The sequence below is a fragment of the Lichenostomus cassidix genome, chromosome 1, assembly GCF_008360975.1.
Source record: "Lichenostomus cassidix isolate B80296 chromosome 1, HeHo_3.0, whole genome shotgun sequence".
Classification (NCBI taxonomy): Eukaryota; Metazoa; Chordata; class Aves; order Passeriformes; family Meliphagidae; genus Lichenostomus; species Lichenostomus cassidix.
This window is the reverse complement of record NC_139479.1, coordinates 89,987,656-90,008,285: the sequence shown is the minus strand read 5'-3', so window position 1 is coordinate 90,008,285 and position 20,630 is coordinate 89,987,656. Positions and strand designations below refer to the sequence as shown.

At 47.7% G+C, this 20,630-nt stretch overlaps 2 protein-coding genes across 3 annotated transcripts; both read right to left on the bottom strand.

The window, feature by feature from the left end:
* Window positions 1-1,829: 1,829 nt before the first annotated feature.
* On the bottom strand, window positions 1,830-12,878 carry POPDC2 (popeye domain cAMP effector 2). Of its 2 annotated transcripts, none has more exons than XM_085070385.1 (4): window positions 11,944-12,878; window positions 9,537-9,645; window positions 5,786-6,290; window positions 1,830-2,277 (listed from the first exon to the last, which is right to left on the bottom strand). In XM_085070385.1, the coding sequence occupies exons 1-3, from the start codon at window positions 12,486-12,488 to the stop codon at window positions 5,832-5,834; spliced, it is 1,113 nt and encodes a 370-aa protein (XP_084926511.1). In that variant the 5' UTR covers window positions 12,489-12,878; the 3' UTR covers window positions 1,830-2,277; window positions 5,786-5,831. The 2 variants fall into 2 exon arrangements, with proteins under 2 accessions (XP_084926511.1, XP_084926516.1); XM_085070390.1 differs by having other exon boundaries at window positions 5,924-6,290.
* Window positions 12,879-17,937: 5,059 nt separating this feature from the next.
* Window positions 17,938-20,383, bottom strand: COX17 (cytochrome c oxidase copper chaperone COX17). Its single transcript, XM_085070357.1, has 3 exons — window positions 20,163-20,383; window positions 18,554-18,662; window positions 17,938-18,146 (listed from the first exon to the last, which is right to left on the bottom strand). The coding sequence occupies exons 1-2, from the start codon at window positions 20,279-20,281 to the stop codon at window positions 18,578-18,580; spliced, it is 204 nt and encodes a 67-aa protein (XP_084926483.1). The 5' UTR covers window positions 20,282-20,383; the 3' UTR covers window positions 17,938-18,146; window positions 18,554-18,577.
* Window positions 20,384-20,630: the final 247 nt, after the last annotated feature.

Sequence of the window (20,630 nt, the reverse complement as noted above, 5' to 3'; positions counted from 1 at the left end):
GAAAAGTAGTTGAAGTCTGGAAATAATTGGTGAAAGATTACAGTGAGATGCATGATCACACAAACAACTTACCCACACCTTTTCCACACCATGATACATATGCACTTAAAGAGGTGACAAGTCTTTCATAATTTCTGCCCACAAATCACATCTTCTGTTAACCATTTTCTCTGGTTCCCTGTACTGGCTTCACTGAGTGATAAAAAAGTGCACCAGGAATTCCATGATCAGGAGACAGGGACATGCTAAAGGCATTTTTCCTATGAAGAAATCTCAAGTCATTTGCCATGAGCCATCACTCCTGCTCCACTAGACACTGTCACAGCAGGATTAGCTCCTATTTTCAGTTCCCATCCAAGATTTTGGACCCTGCCCTGTGACTGTTTGGAAGGACAGCAAACAAACACTATCTCCAACACACATTCAGAGAGGGATGGAGCTGGACTCTGACAACCTTATAGAGATCCATGTTAGTTGGCACCATGATTGAAGAGTTACCTGCCAGCTTCTTCTTGAAGACTGGAATATAAGCTCAGCAAACACCAGTGAAGGGCAGTGTGTAATTCAGCCCAGCCTGGGCCACTGTTCCAGGCAGGTGTATAAAGTACCTCAACAGATGGATCTAGTTTCATGGTGCATTTGAGCTCCCTTGCAGAAGAGACCCCAGCAGCTCTCGTGTCAATCTGCTGGAGACATTTCTGAGCTGTCAGACATTCTGACATTTATGGCAGTGGGGACAGGCTGGAGCACCAATATATTGACTGAGCATAGTGACAGCCATCAGGAGGATGATTCCCAGGCCTGGGGCAGCCCTATTCTCCTGCCCTAGTGTGGGAGCAAAGGCGAGCAGTGCAAGGAGCTGTGTACACCACAGATCCCACATACCCACCGCTCCAGAGGCCCTCGGTGAGAGTGCCAGGTCCCAAGGGCACAGGTTCTGCCCAGCTCAGACTTGCAAGACAGTCCAAACCAGCCTCTGGGTCACAGCCTCTGTGTGAGCGGGGTGGGGCAGGTGGGGCTGACTCCACCAGCCCTCGGCTGACACAAAGCCAGCCTCACAGGCAGATGGTCTTGGCTCTATGTGTCTGTGCCAAGAGGCACTGAAGGACACCCTTCCCTGTGCTGACGGAAAAACTGACGCTCCTTGCTCTTTCCCTGAATACCTGCCCTGGAGAGGCTCCTACCCCCATTGCTCAACTTGATTGCACCATGCTCTGTGAGACAGAGGATTCCTCCACAGCTACTTCCATCTCCAATTCATTGACTGAGGAAATGGCTGGGGAAGCTCATCAGACAGATCCTGTTGCAGCTGAACTTGGAAGAGTTCAGCTGCACACACATCTCCACACTATTTTCATTAAGGCATTGTCCTTCCTACCAGTGGCTGCTCTCTTCACAAATGTTTTGTATTCATTCCTTTCTTCATTTGATGTTTGTCACTCCCCCTTGAGCACACACAAAAAAAGGATTCTTGCCTACACCTGTTTCCAGTCCCAATTCCCCGTCTTTCTTATTTCAAATGAATCAATGCAAACAAACAACCTTTCACCAGAAGTCTTTTTTCACCAGCTGTTTTGAGAAATTGTGCATGTCATAAATGAGAAATCCTAAGTCCTGGAAGGGTAATTTCTGGTCTTGCTAGAGTGGATGCCCAGTGAGATGCATTTAATCAAACTGTCCATTGCAAGCCCTTTACCAAAGCTGTCAGGCAGCCCATTTTCCCTTGCCCTGTTCACTCTGTGCCTTGAGATCACCTCAAATGATCTCCCTCTTCAAATCCTCCCTCACTCCCACTGTTACCTCCCTCTTCAAATGCTCAAACACCAGTGGTTTCATCTCTGACTTTAATGGGAATCATTGAATCAAAGGGAACACAGATTCTGCGAGCAGGCTGGTATCGCTTGCAGCAATATTGGTGCACTTTGGTGACAGAGCTGCTGACACACCTCAGAGGGGCAGGACTAGAAAACAAACCGTGGAAGCACGCTGGGGAAGGCAGCTCTGGTGAACAACCATGGGGTGGGAGGTGCTGGAGTGTCACACTGCAGTCTTAAGCATGTGCTTCATGTGCTCCTGAGTGTAGATGTCTGCTGGCAGACGTCTCTGCATGCTAAAGAGTGTCTCTCTGGTCAAAAACCTGTGTGAGCATCTGCTCCCTTGGAGGGGCTTCAGGATCAAAACAGCCTGTTGTTCCCTAGAGTTCGGGGGTCTGCGTGGGAGCCAGAGGGGCTCGTCCTTTGCAGACAGGGCGAGAACTCTGGAGATGGTTTTCAGAGGCTGCAGAAGGAAAGTAGGGGAGGAGGGAGGAAAAAGGGGAAAAAAAAAGGAAAAAGGGAAGAGAGAGAGGGAGAGAGAGAGAAAAAGAGAGTGCATCATTACTATCATACTTCCAAACTTTTCCAAGACACAAACCTCATGGAGCCCACCATTACCTGTTCTTCTCCCCTCCCCTCCTAAACGAGCTTGCAAAACTATGGAATTCTTCAACAACTGGTAAGTCAGGGAACAGGGTTATGCACCCATTCTGAGACAGCAAAAACAAACCCTTCCAAAGCACCTTCTGTGATATTGGTGAATCAAAGCCCACAGCTCCTTTGCTTTTCCTCTCAAAGCAGGTATAAAACATTTCCTACTAACTTAGATACCAAGTTGCAGACCATCAAGCATCCATCCACCCATCTCACCCACCAAATAGAAAGGCAGCACCAAGGTGTAACTGCAAAAAAACCACACAGCCACAGCCACAGCTACACATCCTGCAAGCACTAGATAGCAACAAACTGGAACAAATGGAATATGAACAGGAGAAAAAGCAGGTTGCTTTTGGTTGTTTAAATTTCCATGCATGGAATAAAGCTTAGTTTCCTCTGGAGCACTGAGCTATACAGCAGTACACTGCTAAATCAAGTATTGAACAGAACCGTTGAACCTTCCTCCTTTAAATAGACAGCATCCTCCTTAGGGAAAGAGTGTGATCATCAGTGGGATATCACAGTCCATCTTACTCATAAGGAGACTAGAAACTCTTTCAAGGAGCTAGATTATATGAATAGTAGGCTAATATATCTCCCATGAATATTTTCTTCTGTATGACCTTCGTAGCACTTTGGGCATTCAAGAACTGCCCTCCTGCACTGTAGTGTTGCAAGGTGGTTGTTGTAGTGACAAAAAAGGAAAAGGAACGTGACCCACAGAAGCACTACAGCACGGGGAATTTCGAGAGCTGCAAGGCAATTAGTCATGTTGGGAGTTGCTGGGGAAGGAGATGAGAGCACAGACCAGGGGAAAGCCCCAGGGGAGATCTGACCTCAGGGACTTGCTTTGAACACTGAAGGGAATTGCCCTGTTTATTACAGATGTGGGAAAAAAGTTACGAAAGTGCTTTACTTGAGACAGGGCAGACCTGCTTGGATTATTTACTGAGCTGTGACAAGTGTTTGGACAGAGGGAAAACCTGCAGCCCTTCTGCATCACTAGTGTTTGTGGTGAGACACTCAAGTCACTGTGGAATATCATCCAGATGTGACAATTGCTGTTGTGCTGCAATGTGATGTGGGATATGCTGGGATGTGATGTGATTAGGACCCACAGGTGGGGAGCAGGGTAACAGGGAAGCTCTCATTCCACCATCATGAACACACTAAACAGAGATTTTGTTTCTTTATCTAATTACCTCAAAAATTAAAATACCACACTGGCTATCATCTCCAGACTGACAGACAAGGAAGATCATCCTCCTCTCCCAACTCAAATACCAGCCCTTAAATATCTGGGCTTTTATTGCAGATCTCAACTGCAAATAACAGCCCTCCTTGATACTGTCTCAGTCACAAGATCTAGAAAGACAAAAGCTGCCAGTTTACAACAGGACTGAAAGAAAGAATAGCTTTCTGCTGCGTTGCACAAATTTTGCCCAACACACACACACCTCTTGTGTGTATGTTCACAGCATTGCCTCACTGCCAAAAATGGGTGGAATGATCCAAAAAAAAGCTATGGTGTTCCTTGCCTCTTTCCTTTTTTAATGCATTTGAAACTCTGTTTTTATTTATCAACTAGGAGAATTCTACCAATGATCTGAGAATGGATATCTTCCTTCTGAGAAAGCAAAATAGAATCAAAGCACAGGCAAAGTTACTCCACCATGTTTACAACACTACTTGCATTCACTTCTGATTGCATGTATTCACAGACACTCCTGACAGCTAGGAGGATGGCTGTCTCATAAGTGATTCAGTGCTCCTGCCTCTCCAAGTAAGGACTGGAAAAGCTGCAAATTCACATCTCCAGCAGCCTACCAGCAAAAGCAGGGACTTCACATTCCTAGGACAAATGGGGAATTTTTTTTTCTCTCTGTGCCTCCTTAAAAAAGAAAACAACAACTAAGCACACAAAACCAAACAAACAACCCCAACAACAAAGCTCTAATCAAAACTCTTGCTGACTCTTTATCTGATTCAGCCAAAACCAAATACACTTGCTCTTTTCATGGCCACTTTCTTCATATCCCACATAATATGATAAACACTGAAACTTGTCAGGGCTCATGCCAGGAGCCAATGCTCCCTGCCAGTGAGTCCACAGCACAGGTAGAAGTAGACCCAAGCAGGCACAGAGAAGAGCAGGGTGCAGTGTTGCACTGTTTTCAAGGCTGCCTGATGGAAGATAGCCACCCCGGCTGCAGCCCAGCCCTGCAAATTCCTCACTGCCATGCAGACCCAACAGGGACACATGCAGTGGTCACTTCTAGGACAGAAATCCCAGTCCCAAGCTTGGTAGCTGGATTATTGTGGGGCAGCAGCAGGAATGCACATTTTGGGGTCTGCAGCTGGTGTGTAGCAGCTGGTGTGTAGCAGCTGGTGTGCAGTGGCTAGCTAAAAGTAGCTCGGGGTGGAATTTCTCTCTTGGCCACTTGGATTTGAATTTCAAGCACAAGCCACTCTCCCATCTATTTCTGTTTGCCTGCATTGTTCCTCTGCCCCAACAGCCACCAGGCACAGGAATGTTTCTCCCTTGTGGGGTTAGGAGCTGGCATTTTGCAAGAGAACATCTCATTCCTGCTCACTGGAAAGCAGGGTTTGGGGCATCTTAAAACAATGTTTAGCCTGTCAGTCCACCCAGGGTGACTGGAGGCAAGATCTACACCACCCAGGGCAGCCTTTTCAATGCCTTACTGATCTGGCAGAGATGAATCTCAGCAGAAACAAGGAGGACAGATCAAATGCTGGGATGAGCTGTGGTGGGCAGGGAGAGGAAGGACTCTGAGCTTTCACCCCCTGCCCAGACTGAACACTTGTAGGGTTTACAGCAACTCCTGGCTACAAACCTGCTATAAACCCTGGAGCTGTCTCTACTCCTGTTGGCATCTCCTGGGATGGGGGCTCTCTCACCTGCAGAGCTCTTGCTCAATACTGGTGCAAGTATCTCCTGGCATAGCTCTACCTCATGGTCTCTGTGGCCACTCGTGTTCCACTCACCAGCCTGGACACCATTTCAGTTTTTCTGCCTCTCTTGAGGGATGGGGACAGAACTGGGCAGGGAAGAGCTTTCTATGGCCAGCTTACTGGCCCTTCTACCCCACAGTACAGCTGGTGCCTGGAGTCAAGCCTCTGCCCTGCTGCATTTCCTTAAGAAAATCACATAGCTTGAGCCCACCTTCTGGGATTCCTTGGGGCAGCAGGCCAAAAAAACACTGCAGAGGTGCAAACCCATGGCAAATAGGGGCCACTGCTCTGTCCAGGCAGTGGCATCACGGGAAAGACTTGCTCTGCAAGTGGGTACTTACGCGAGGGTCCCACACAGGGTGAGGTGTGCCCGTGCCAGGAGTGCCCTCACTTCATATACTCCCCTTCGCTCACATAGTCCAAAAAAGACCCCGGCAACTCAGCAAAATCTTCCAAGACAAGACTGGTGGAGTCCTCACCCAGCAGGTCACTGTCGGGCCGGGACGCCCGGGGGCGCGGAGCCGGCGGTGGCGGCTGTGGTGGCTGCGGCGGCGGCTCAGAGACGCTGGCCTGGCCAGAGGCAGGCAGCACCTCCTCGCAGTCCTCCGACTCCCCCTCGGAGGAGGCTGGCCCAAGGACGTGGTAGAGGCTGGGCAAGCGGATGTCGAAGCGAAGGCCAAACTTGGCAAAGAGCTTCTCATTGAGGGAGTAGAGCTTCTCCGAGATGTCGTAGCCCAGGTGGGAGGAGAAGAGTCGGGCGATGTAGCGGTCCTTCCGCAGGAGGAGGTACAGCTTCTTCCTCGGCCAGGTGATGTAGCTGCAATCGGTCTCAGCTGTCAGCGTGACCTGTGGGGCAGGGAGTGAGTGAAGTCCCACTGCCTGGGTGAGGGTCACCCACCTTGGAGCCATGTGCTTCACTCCAGGGAAGGCCCTCAGCCCCTTTGATGCCTATCCTCCTTAGAAATGGTGGGGCTGGAGAGCCAGATTGTCCTGGCTGAATGCCTGGATAAATCCTTACCTGCTTCTGTTTCTTCTCCCAAAGGAGCCAAAGACCCCTTTTCCTACTCAGTTAGTAGCATGTCCTCGTTTAACCCAGCCACATGGATGGCTATGTTCCACCCTCTTGCTTTCAGATGATGCTCCCTATTGACATCCGAGGGATGTTGCTGAATTGAACAGGGCAGCACTGACAGCCCTATCCCTCCACAGAAATTCTACAGAGGGGGATGGTTTTGCATGCCCAGCCAGTTCAAGTTGCCAGTGAGCAGCCCCAGGGCAGGCTGCTGACCCATCCTCCTGCTGGGCTGCATAGCCCCTGCTCCAAAAAGGCCCTGAGTGCTGGAAAGGCCACCTAGAAGGCTTGCTTGGTCACCCTGTGCCAGAGGGACATCCTGTCTCACCAGCTCTGCCAGACTCTGTAGGGCTGAATGGCCTTGAAGGACATTGCAGCATATCTCTGTGAGAGACGAAATAAAAAGGTTTTATTGTGTTTGTGTATATGTAGAAAACTCACGTGGGTTTATTGGGTGGATTTTAGAAAATGTTTCATTTTGCTTCAGGTTTTGCCTATGTAAAGAGAGACTTTTCCCCCTAGCTGTAGGACAAGACTAATTCCAGTAAAAAAAAGTTATATAATATGTAAGTGTATATTATAATAAATAATAATATTAAAGACAAGAAATGCAGGAAGGGTCAAACTGCCCTGGGCCAAAGAAGAACATCCGAGTGTAATGGAGACACTGGCATGTGAACAAGTGCCAGAGCCAAAATATCCTGGGGGCTCCCTTTCACTCTATATCCAGGGGTCTCCTTGGTCAGCCACCATGGCAGAGGGCCACTGGAAAGCTGAACATGGCTTGGCTGCATGTGCGTGTCCTTGGGTTTGATATTTAATGCCACTGCCCTGCAAACAGCTGCCTGATGAGAGAAATATAGGAGATAAAACCTGAGAACTTTCCCAGGCCAGGCAAGCAAGAGGAAGGGTCACACGGAAATTGAAATGATGGGGATCTCATTTTCCTAACCAACTTCTGGCACAGTGACCAAAAGTGATCCTTGTGAGGGATTGAGATGCAATAAGCCAACCTGCTACCTAACCAGGACAGCAAGACAGATTTCACTCATGATTCTCCCCTGACACAAGTGCTCCAGCATCAGCAAGAGCCTGTAATTCAGCCTTCTGGGGGAAAGTGCCAGCCCTGAAACCAAACTCCTTCAGGCACTGGGACCCAGCAGTCCTGTGGGAAGCAGACACAGCCAAAGCAGAAAGCTCAAGGAAACCAGCTATTCTTGTAGACCAAGTCATGCTTCTGCCATTTTTCAGTGGGCTCAGAATTGAAACTGTTCAATCCAGAGAGCCACGGGGAAAACTTGGGCAAGAAAAACCTCCCATGCCCTTCTCTAGTAAAGTCCCAGAGTCCAACATGCACTCTTTAAACCAAACTATTGTGATGCTAGGAATAAGGTTGAGATAAGTTACAGAGTTTTATTAACTACTCAGGTGAGAGGGACTAGTGGGTTAAACAGCTGCCAAAAGCACCATAATCACCATGGTTAAGCATGGCCATCAAGAGTAAGGTCCTTCCATTTACCTGGACAGGTCAAGTCTCACCTGATGAACGCTGATCTCACACAGCTGCTACTTCTTCAGGCTCCTCAGTAAGCAGACATGGGGTTTAGGTATTTCCAGCACACAGCCTTCCCTACCTAGGGCTCTACCTCCCCATCCTAGTGCCAAGCAAAGCTAACCTCACTGAACAGCCCTGTCTTGCAGAGCAGGAGAGGTGCCAAGAGAGTGGTGCTGCAGAGTTGGTGCAGCCTGGCATGAGCCTACTCCCAGATTGTCTTATGCACCATAGATAAAGACCCTCAGGAGGTCTGGGAACATTCAGTTCCACAGAAATTAGCTCAGGAAATACTGTGCATGTCTTTGCAGGCTGCATGCCTGCAGTCAGCCATTGCAGTCAGCCACTTCCCTGCCCAGAGCACTGGGCAACCACCACTCTCTCTGCTGGATTCTTGGGCAAATACAGCCCAGGAGTTAGCAGCAGTCTGCTGCCAGATTGAAGACCTGTGCAAAACATGAGATACCACCAGCCCTAGCACTGCCATGCTCATTACCTTTGTCCAGCATCCCTATTTCTGCTCAGTCTGTAGCCCTGTGCCACAGACACACAGCCAGCTATCCCTTGCAACCATAACCACTGGCAATGGCACAATTTTCAGGAGCAACCACCATGACCCTTTCACACATGAGCCAAATTCAGAAAGGAATTTGAGGAAAGCAGATTTGGAGAGCTGCCCTGGTTTAACCAACTCTGCTTGGGGCTACCCTCATGAGAGAGCATCATGACCGTCCCACGCTCCCAAGTGATTAGCAAAATCCCACCTCATATGCGCTAATTGACATAATCAAGATTGACATCCTGACAGGTATCAGGCCATCCTAGGATGTGAGTTAGAGAAAGAGGGATGTTGGCTTAAGTAATCTTCTCCAGAAGGAAAGCCAAAGAAACACTGTGGGGTGTTGACAGCAAGGTCAAAATCCTTTCAGTTGCTGCAAATGAGAATTGGTCTGGCCTCTCAGTAAGGGAACCTTCTGCTCAGAAAGAACCATATTCGGGTGTGAATCATCCTTTCTGCTTCTCCACCCCAAACACATGACCATCAGAAACTTCTGTGAGGAACAGGATATTTATGGATTTACATCACTGCTGCATATTGCCACGGCCACCATCCTGATGCTGGGACAATACAGCCTGCTAGCAGCGTGCAGGGCAAATGCATCAGTCCACGTACTAGAGAACACTAATGGAAGAGACAGAAATCCAATACCTCCATTCCCTGATAAACTGGAAGGAGCACCATGCTCCACCCTCCTTGCTATCAGCAGATAGTGGGACCAAGCCCTGAGATCTTCAGAACAAGGTAGAAAAAAGGTAAAAAAGCTGACCACACAATCCTGTGCTGGCTAAACCACATGGAAGGGGAGGAAAGTATTCCTGGTTAGCTTTGAATGGCACAGCGAGGCTCCTTCATTCCCTTCTCAGACATGCAGCAAAGCAGCAAGGAGGAAAGCTGAGCTGAGGTTACCTGGAAAGTTCCTTCCTCAGAGGGTCGCAGCGACTCCCATTCTGGAGAGTCCAGGAACTGGTATGGAAAGACGTAGTGAAGGAATTGTCCATCCTGGCACACTCGGATCCTGCAGGGGACAGGTGAGGCACACAGGCTTAGGCCACAAAACAGATGTCACACAAACGTGATCAGCTCACACAGGGTGTCCCACCAGGGAGGAATGAAATACTTGTCTCACATATGTCTCATACCCTCTTGGGACAGCTGCAGGTACTCTAGTGATGAGGCTATCCCTCCTTTCTCTGTGTGAAACTATTTGCTGCCAGTTCTCCATACTCCATCTGTTTTCTGTTTCTTGCTACAAAGACTGCAATTTTTACTGTCTGGTGCAATGCTTGGTCCTAACCCAGGACTTCTCAACTCGCAGAACTGCTGCTGCTTTCTAGGTATTTCTAATCCAGCCTGTGGCTCTTTGTGCTTATTTCTTCCTTCTGTCCCCAGGACTGCACGAGGGCATTTCCTGTCTCAGCACTAGGAAGTCATTACACCCAGGATCCCCCAAAATCATGCTGCCCATGGTTCCTGACAGACCACCCTCACAGTTTGCTGCACATACACAGCTCACTTTCTCCTGGCCTTCTAAATATCCCTTTTGCCTGCTTTTGCTACAATTGCCTGCCAGTGTCAAGGTCAAACAAGCACTCAGTTCTGCAGTGGGAATAGAGAAGGACCAGCACAGGTCTGGGGCAAGGACAATGGCAGGGCACTCTGGAGTTCTATTCATAGCTCTGCATCACCAGACTTGGGGCCTCTTGCTTTCCTGTCACCATGTACCCCTGTTGTAGGATGCACAAAGGCAATTCTTGCTTTCAGGAGTTACAAGACACAGTTCACCACTGGCTTCTAATCAGCTGGGAGTGCTGCCTGGAAGGGTCAGGGATTGCAAGGCTCATTTCCTGATCCAGGCATATTCTGTATTTCCAAGACCCCACTGGTTCAGTTTAAGAGGGAGCATCATAATAGTGCTCTGCTGGGTCAGGAAGGACCTCACAAGGCATAGAGTGGGTACCAGGAAATATAAATCCACTCCCATCTCCATGGAGCATCCTGTACCAACCAAGATGCATACTTCCCACTGCACAAGAAAGCCCAACAACTACCCACCATCACCACCTTATTCCCTGTTGCAGCACTTTCATGCCCACAGAGCAGCATCATATTATCCACTACAGGTCAAGGCAGCACAGACTCTTCCCCTCTGAATACACTAAACTTCAGAGCCAGAGATGCTTGGTAAGGGGAAGCGCTAATGGAAACACATATACCAAACTTCCTTCCAGTGCATTGCCATTCAACATCCTGGTGGTCCCAGGGTGCTCTTAACACATCTTAGAAAAGGGAGAAACGCTGAAAAAAGGAAGGTCAGCCCTTCTTTGCACACTCCCTCATCAGAGAGGGTTGGCCACTGCAGTAAGGCGATGCTTTGTATTCCCAAAGGAAAATCCTTGTGAAACACACCTCCTACAGCTCAGCACTGCTCCTATAAAGGGATCTTCTTCTTTTCCCAGTCATATGTAACATTAGTCCTAAGTTCCTGGTAGCTGCCTGGAAGCCAACACTATTGCTATCTGTATGCACCTGGATTTTGCAAATCATTAAGTGGACATGCTGCTAAAGGCATGCCACGGCATCTCAGGGGAACAAATGCCAATACTTGATCAGCACAGTTCATTCAATCACATCTCCAGTGCGACTGTCTAGAGGTTCCTGAGGTTCTCCTTGGTGGTCCAGAGGAAGGAATATCACAAATGCTTGACAGCACAAGGAAAGTAAAAGGGCTGATTAGGCAGGCAAGAGAATACTTGCTCTTTTGATGAAATGATGCTCAAAGTGAAAAATGTCAAAGCCCTGAGGGGTTGGGATGCTGGGAACAGAAACCTCTCTGTGAATACTGCTGGCCAGGGAGAGCAGGTGAACTGAGGCCTCAGCATACTCAGAACACAGCTCTTCACATCACAGAGGTGTGCCTGGTACCCCAAGAGACCAGGGCAGACACACTGCCCTCCTGCCTTGAGAAACACTTTCTCACAGACAGTCTGCTTCCATCAGAAATAAGATCACTTCAAAATGACAGAGAAAGGGGTAAGGATTCATTAAGAGTATCACAGGTAAGGCTGAGCTAACCACTTCATTGAACTTAGCTTGAGTCTGCAAACCATTCCCTGAAATACTCCTAAGTGAGAAAAACAAAAGAAAACTAACCCCCCAGAAGCAAATTTCCCCCGTCCCCAACAAATGGATGCATATCTCAGATCCTTGTCAGAGGAAGGAAACAATCCCCACCCCAGTTTCCACACAGGGTGATAATACAATCAGCCACAGCACTGTGCTGTCAGACTTTGTTCAGAACCAGGGGAGTCTTTACCTGCCAGACAGCAGCAACGAGAGGCGGTCAATGGGCGTCTTGCCCTCCACTGCGTAATTCTGGTCTCTGAGTAGCGACTGGACCTGCTCTTCACAGCACTTCACGATTTCTTTGTAGACTTCCAGGGGCACCTGCAAGGGCAGGTACATGGTCTTGTAGAGGAGGTCAAACTCTTCTGGGATGGTGTTTCTGCGGAGCCGGTAAGCCAGGTGAGCCAGCTGAAGCAAGCAGGCGAGGACCAGCAGCATGTTCCAGATGAAGATATCCAGCCCACAAGCACTCAGCCAGCCCCACAGAGCATAGCAGAAGTAGCCTGGGGCTAGGAGGCCAAAGATATAGAAGGACCCAAAGATGCCACTTCCCCCCATGTAACCCAGGAGGACGATGCAGCTGGCCAGCTGGTAGGCTGCTTCCTCCATAATCTCCTTCCAGGCATCACACACCGGAGGCCGGAGAAGAGCCTGGTCCCAAGAGGGGCTGTTTGCGCTCATCCTTCCCCACTCCCCACCCTCCCCAGCCGTCCTGCGCTCAAAATGAATTGTCATACACAAAGGGTGCTGCAGAGGTTCGAAACCAGAGCTGCTGGGTAGCTGTTCCTCCTCCTCCTCTTGAGCACCGTCTGGTCCCGCAGCAGTGCTTCAGAGCAACATGTTAAAAAAGTGCTGCCGAATGTTTTTGCACCCGAAGAATTCCAAAAGGGCTCGCTTCTCCTCTTTGTGGCTCACAAACCGTCGGCTGGCCCCCTTCTTAGCCACAACATTGAGAAAAGAAGCTGGCAAATGTGAGGCCAAAAGAGCTCAGTCGAAAAAAGAGTAGAGGCCATTAGCTGGAAAACTCACAGACAGGACAGAGATCTCCTTGCACTGCCTGTCTCGCCTGCACTCCGGCAAATGGAAGAGCGACTGTGAGAGAGCAGCAGAGGGAGCTGGTGTTGAGTGTGGAATGTGTATCTCTTGGCAGAGGAAGGGAGAGAGACCCCAAATGGATAACCATGTTTGGAATTGAAATCCAAGGAGCAAAAGCAGCGAGGAGAACAGAGAGCAAGCATGCACCCGCTACTTAACATAACTCAGGCGTTCAGATAAGCCCAGCGCAGCGTGAGGAGGAGAAAGGAGAAGGGAAAACAACCAGCTTATCACAGCCAGCTCTAGTCACACATCAGGCTATCCACTGCACTGTGAGAGAGTGACTTTCACCCTGCACAAAAAAGGAAAAAGGTCACCCCCTTTTCCCACTGTGGCTTGTAGCAGTGGCAGGGACTTAGCAAAAGAAGAGAGGCTGGCTCTCAATTAATGCTTTCCTGGTGCATTACTCCTCCTCCCCTTACTCCAGGCAGCTCCCTTTTGTGGGGTGTTTTAGATCAGGGGGCATGAGGTAAAGCTCTGCACAGCCAGACAACTGTGAATGCAAGGGATAAAACTAGAGCAAACAAGCCTCTGGCATCCAGGTTCATCTATCATGAAGACAAGACTATCCTGCCAAAAGCTTTGCGAGTGTGCAACACTTGGAAGCATGTTGTTTTGTGGGGAAATCCTAGTTGAGGGATTACAGGCTCTGTTGGGAAGCACCCTCGAGAAGCACCATCTCCTACTTTCATTTTTTTATAGCTATTTGGAACCCACCCCTTTGGGCTTCATTTAGCCCAAAGAGAACAGCAAAGACATCCCACTCAGGTAACCCAGGGCACAGGCACGAGAGGGAGCCTTCTAGGTCAGTCCTCTCTGGTCAGCTACGCAAAACATGCATAAATGCAATTTCTCCCCTGCTTGAAGTAACAGGTTATCAGTCACACCGGCAGGATCTGCCCCACCACCAGGATGCAGTTACATTTCAGGCATTGACACAACCCACGTGGTCTCCCAACACAGTATGAAGTCAGCCTGCATGGGTCAGTGGGGTAGAGATAGGGTTTCAAGGACGGTCGTGTTTCAGGCCGGGCTTGCAGCTGCCCTGCCTAACATACCATTCCCATTGGCACCATTCAGTTAAAGACACACTAATCACCTCTCCTACTAATAGTACTCTGGAATAACAGTCTCCTGGGCAAAGCTGCAGCAGTGCTTTATGGCAACCTTAAAGAATTCATCACAGCCTCGTACAGTACAATCTTATCTCTGCAATGATTAGGCCACGTGCAATACAGAGCTGCATGGCTCCTAAGAGCCTGTCATCCTGGCAGGCTGTCATGTGGGAAGGAAAGAAGACAAATTAAGCTTTGCATCAGGTGAATACAGTCCATTCAGAAATGCTCTCTGGTAGGGGTAAAGGGAAACAGGGAACCTGGTCTCCAGTGGCCCCTTAACTACGTGAAGAAATAAATCCTACATACTGAAGCAGAACAACACTCATCTGCAAGAGTTACAGGGAAATTAAGAACTTTCTTGACCTTCTCTAGAAAGAGGGAAGAATGATCTCATAGCCAAAGCACTACAATAAAAATCTTTTTTTTATTGTACATCTGTTCAGGGATGCAGGTTCTGTTTTTCATACCGTTGCCATATACTCGCTACATGATCCAAACAACAACTTGTCCACCTTTCGGCCTCCGCAAAAAAGCCATATTATAAGGAGCCTTCTCTCCAAAATAGGCTGACATCTGATAAAATGGGGAGTTGGGATATCAAGATTGTGAACACTTAGGAGAAATGTATTTTATGTAAGATCTGTGAGACAAAACTGAACTGCTATGAACAGAAATGTAGAACTACGTCAGAGGAAGCATCCCGAGAAGCACAGTTGCAATTTCTCCTACCTTTTCATGCTACAAAAACCTTTTGCAGCAACGTCAAAGAAAGTAGAAAAAAGGAAGCTATTAATTGCATTCTTCAGTTAGGTAAATTCCTGAGCAGAAAATAAACTGGAACGCAATGTTAATGACTCATCAGGACAAAGAAAGTCCTTCCTCTGGCATCTCCCAGAACATAAACAGTGATGTTACAGTGATGCTGGTGACAGCATCGTGGGTGAGGATGACCAGTTGTGACTTCCCTGCGGAAGGCAGACAGGAAACTTCCAACCCACAGCAGTAACAGCACAAAGCTCTCATTAGAAAAGATACAATTTTACTGCGGGGTCCCAATGTGACACTGTAGAGAGAATAATACAGCATTTTAAAAGGTAGATCTCAGAGCACACACTCGAGATTAACTTAGGTGTTTTCAGACCCAAATTTCTGAAAGGAAGGTTTGTAAATTGATTGAACCACCAAGACTAAATCTTCCTTTCTGCCTTAACAGTACCGTGGCCATACATATAATCTCCACAGCTTTCAGCTGTGAAACTGAAAACTTTCTTTCAGTTGTGAACTGAAAGAAAACTTTCAGTTTTCCACCCAGCAAAAGTAAAATAAACCTTATTGCCAAAGAGACATTTTCATGCCTTGCCTTGGATTAGAATAAGTGCCTCCCATCCAGGAATGCTGGTTCATCCAAGATGAGAGTTCAAAAGCCAATACTGATTCAATGGGAAAGGGACATACCAAACTTGAAAACAATGTGGAATGAAGATGGCAAGTTCATAGAAAACACCTGAGCAGCACCAAGACCCTTCCCCGGAAGTAAACGCATAAGCATTACTACAAAATAAGTCTGTGAAGAAGACAAATAGACATGTCAAGCTTTTCAGCACTGAAACAGGCAGTGTGGAAACTTCACTGATTTCCCCTCTTAGAATGGATTCAATCAGTAGCACTTAATATTAAGCTGCACGTGATGATGCAATGCAGGTACAGCCTGCACTATGTTTGGCAAATAAATCCTCTGTCCTTGAGAGCCACACAACACAGAGATTATGAGTCCCAAATCTCACAGCAACTGAATGACTCGTTATTTTGACCATCCCTTAGGAAGTGTACAGGTTTACTACTGATCCCATAAACTCAAAACTAGTTCTATCACCTGTGTTGAGGACACTAAGGCCTTGGAGGCTTGAAGTCAGAGAAGGCATAATCAGACACCTCTTTTTTTATTTATTATATAGTGCATTGCTGGCATTAGTCTGCAAAACTGCTACTTACACACAAAAAAACCCCTGTAGCTACAAAATATACACATTTGATTTACAACTGTTGGGAAAAGTCTCAAGCCTGCTCCAGAGAAGCTCACAGTGAATGACAAAGGTTCAAAGATAGCATGTACTGTATCTAGTTGTACTGCTATACCATTTAGTCAAGTTTCTTGCTACTGCCATGTTTCACACCCTCAAGGTACACACAACCCTGTGCAGAGCAGTGTCTGTCACCGACACTATCAGTAAGTAGTAACACAGGGACTCCCACTCCCCAGAGTGGGATGAAGCCCTGAATCAACTCCACAGGAACACCATAGTAAGAAATGAAGCCACTCAGCAAGGAATTTGACTGCAAGGTTTTCCCATTGTTGTTTTAAGTACAGAGTTGTCCAGTATCCTTTCTGTACCTATTGCACACAGGTACATCAGCATCCCACTCATCATCTTATTTCCAAAATCTTTCTAAAGCACCTGCCATGCTATTACACTCATGGAGGCCTAGACATCCAATTTCTTAAGTTAACAGAATTCGTGTAAAATTGTGCAGGAACACAGGTTTTTTTTCTTGACCTGATATAAACAGCACTCCATCCTCACTTAGGCACTGCCAATCCCTGCCCTGCACTATTCTATAGCACCATTTCCACAGTTTACCCAGACCATGCTACCACAAAGCTGGTGCTCATCCACCTTTTAACATTCTCTCCAGTTCAAGCTCTGACACACAATGGTTCAAGAAGAAATGACCTTATTCAAGTTTCTACCTCAAGACAGCAATAAACACCAGGAAGAGCACAGGTCCTGCTCCTCAAACAGCTACAGTGCCACAGGCAGCTCTGAATACTTTCTGCCAGAGACACACCTGCATCCCTACTCTGAGACTGAAAGGCAACGTGGGCACAACTCTTGACTCAAGACAGGACCTTGACACAACAATCCTGGAGGCAGACTCTAAACTCTCCTCACACAACTTGTGAGACTGAGCAGAGGCAGCACCAAGTGTCACACACTGAATGTTCACAGTCAAAAGCCATTGCCAGCTCAGGATATGCAGAGCCCAGCAGGCAGAGAAATGATAGTGACTGCAGCCACCCCTCCAGCAGGATCAAAGCCAAGAGAAAAATCAAGACAAAGCACAAATTTCGTATTTTCAGTTTCTGAAGAGAAAACACATCAGGAGAAAAAGGAATTAGTGATATCATCTTCAGGAAAGTCAACGCACCACAGGAAGAACAACATTAGGGTTGCACAATTACATAGTATGAAGCCAAAAAGCCCCACATGTGTAACAAACCAGCAACTACACCTTTTTTTTTCTCTAGATTGAAAAAAGGAATCAAAGGCAACAACCACCTTCCCACTCTCATATCACACATATGGCAAAAGAAGCCAGAAAACAAAAGGCATGCATGGCTAGCACTAGTCCAACACAACAAAAACTCGGCATGAAAGAAAAGTTTTACTTTCAGGCAAGTGACCTGTTCATACAAGTCACTTGCACTGACAGGGAGCAACCCTCTGCTCCCTTTCCCTTGAAGAACTACTGGCTCAAGTGAGTTTGATATGGGAAGTACCTAATTCTTCATTTTAAAGAATGAAGCTCGGATAATGGCATTCAAAAAATGTCAGAAGAATTCAAACAGCGGAAATCAGATACAGTTCTGACTCTACGGAAGTTCATTTCATAAGACTGTGGTCACCTCTGTACAAACACAGTTACAGCTACTGCCACAAACAGCACTACAAGCTTCAGCATGACTGCTGAAAGCTGTAAAAGGGCAATGTTACTAGCATGATTTCACAATTTGCATCAGCGGGAAAACCCACCAAAGTCCTCTCTGTTCAACCACAACACCGCAGTAATCAGTGTTCTCATGTTAATAATTGAATAGGCTTTTCTCATTGTCTCCATGCCTGCAGCACACTGTTTTCAGTAAGGAGGGCACTGTCATTCACTTAAAAAGAAACACTAGTCAGAAACATTGGTCATTTTGAGACTTTTATTAAGAGGAAAAAATATATTTTCTATAGCATTGGTCAAGAGCTAACCGTGGAAAAGCTACAGATGTGATGCATAATCTATCATTAGAGACTCTTTATAAATAGATTCTTTGTTTATATTTGTTCTTTGAAGTAACTTGCAGAAATAATTTATTTTGCAGCTTTCCAGAACACAGTCACACCAAAGACATCATCTAGAAGAGAAAGGAAACACAGCTTCACAAAACATGGATTTCCACTGGATACTGAGCAATAATAGCTCAACAATCAACAAACAAAACCTAGCACAAACCCACAAGACCCAACTCCCATGTGCCCTAGCATCAGAAACCTAAATTGAAGTTTGGATCTCTTAGAAAGTAACAGAGGCAGCACCATTCTCTACTGCTGAAGGGTGACTCAGAGACACTGTGTACTGCCAAAGGGTTCACCACCCTCAGAGAGACAGCAGTGCTGGCTCTAGTGCCAATGAGGATTGCTCTGCCTTCTCTCTCATAAGGACCACACCTTTGCCACCATGAACAGTACTCTGGGCCTCCCAATAGCACCAGCTGAGGAGCCAGGGCACTTCAGAGGCAGAGGTCCTGTGGGCTATACTCACCCCATTCAGTCCTGCTCATCTCACTCATATCTTGAAGCCCAGAGCTCTCATACACTCTTTGTGAGCTTCAATTAGGTGCCCACAGTTTTCTTCCCCCTTCTCAATGATGCTGCAAGACAAAAAAGATTTCCAGGGTTCAGAAATAAAATATCCACTTACTATTAGTCAAAGAAACAGAACTGTCAACCTGTTGGGGACAATTAAAAATACCTATTAGGGTCTAGAGACTTTTTTTTTTTTTTGTCTATCTTGTCCAGGGCAGCACTGCTTCAGGAAGTATAAAACTATCCCAAAAAAGTTACCCAAGTCTGGAGCTGTGCAGTTAAAATTCAGACAAAAGGCATAACAAAACTTCCTATTCACAGGCCAGGGTCTATTCTGGGCAAGTCCAGATGGGGATTTGTTATACAACACAAGGCTGTCACATCACCAATTATGCTGAGCTTGCCAGTTTCAAACCATTCAGCAGGGAAGCAACAAAATTTCTCCAGGAAGACACAAATACAGAATAGGTTGACCAGTAAACGCTATTTTAGTCCAACTTCAGTTGCTCTTTAGGTATCCTGAAGCAAAAAGCAAACCAAAACACTTGTCCAGCTATTATTTAAAAAATTATTCAGCGCATGTGATAACTTTTGATGTTACACATCCATCCAAGCAAGAGCCTCTCACTGTTGATATATCCTGTATACCACAAAAGCAGTTCAGACTTGCTTTTTGACTGAATGGCAGAGCTGTTCCTTAGTTTTCTTCTTAGGTTTTATTACAATGAGCATGGACATGTCTCCTGGCTGCCAAGGGCAACTCCATCTGACCAGTAACACACATCCTGCCACCCTTTTCTTAGGGGGCCCTGGATTCACCTCCACTCTACCATGTAACTAGACATACTCCCCTAAATTCAGCAAAAACACAGCGTTCAAAATTATGTCACCTACCAAACACCATCTGTACTACCTGCAGAGTAAAAAAAAAAAAAAGAAAAAAAAAAGAAAAACCGACAACATGGTCATCAGACTTAAGTTTTTTGAACTTTAAAGATTCACTGTCACAGATAAAGGAGCTCCATTTTGAGGGTGCATTTCACACTATTTTATAGGTCCTATGATCATGACTAAGCCTGTAATTACAAATGCAGCTATATAGGTCACTGTCAAATTTTGAATCTCTGTGAGAAATGTCATCCTCTGAGACCCAAAAACCCGGAGTATTTTGCTTTATTTAAAAGAGAATGTAATTTATCACCAGCTGAACAATAGATATTACTACCTGCTGATACGTGTTGCTTCAGCCAACCAACAACAGTGAAGATTTACAAGCAGCATTAAAAGCTGATCTCTGAAACCTGTTTCAAACAGGGACTATGAGGTATTACCCTCTTCATTTCTAAATTATCCTTTTCAGACAGTTCCCTCTCCTTCTCCACGTTCTCCCTTTCCCCTCGGATGCTCGAGCCCTCCGCCCGGGGTGGGGAGAGCTCCCAAACCCAGCGGCGAGGCGGGCAGGGCACAGAACGCCTGGAGGGAGGAGCGGGAGAGAATGGCGGCGGGGCAGGGAGCTCACACCGGCGGGCAGGGGAAGGCCGGGGAGCTCGGGGCTGGGTCCCTACCAGGCGTCCCGCGCCTTCTTGGTCTCGGGGCAGGCGCAGCAGGCCTTCAGCGGCTTCTTCTCCTCCCGCGCCTCCCCCGCGCCCTTGCCGTCACAGCTGGCGGCGGCCACCGAGGACATGGCGGGCACTTCCCGGCTCCCTCAGCCGGGGGAACAGCGAGCCGGCGGCGGCCGTGCGGGTGCTGCTGGTTCCGGGAAAGCTCGCCCGCCCCTTCCCGGCCCGCGGCCTGCCGGGAGGGGCAGCTGCGGATCTGCTCCCGCCTGCGCCCCGCCTCTTCCCGCTCCTCCCGGCGGCGGTGGCTGTCGCCCTGAGGCGAGGGCGGGCGGGCGGGCGGTCGCACCGTGGCGGGGCGAAAGTGACATCGTGCAGGGACACTCGGGACTGACCGAGCCAGAAGGGGAAGGAGGGAGCGGGCAGCGAGCTGCACAAATGATGTCGTCAGGCGAGGGCACCTGGCACCCGCCGCTG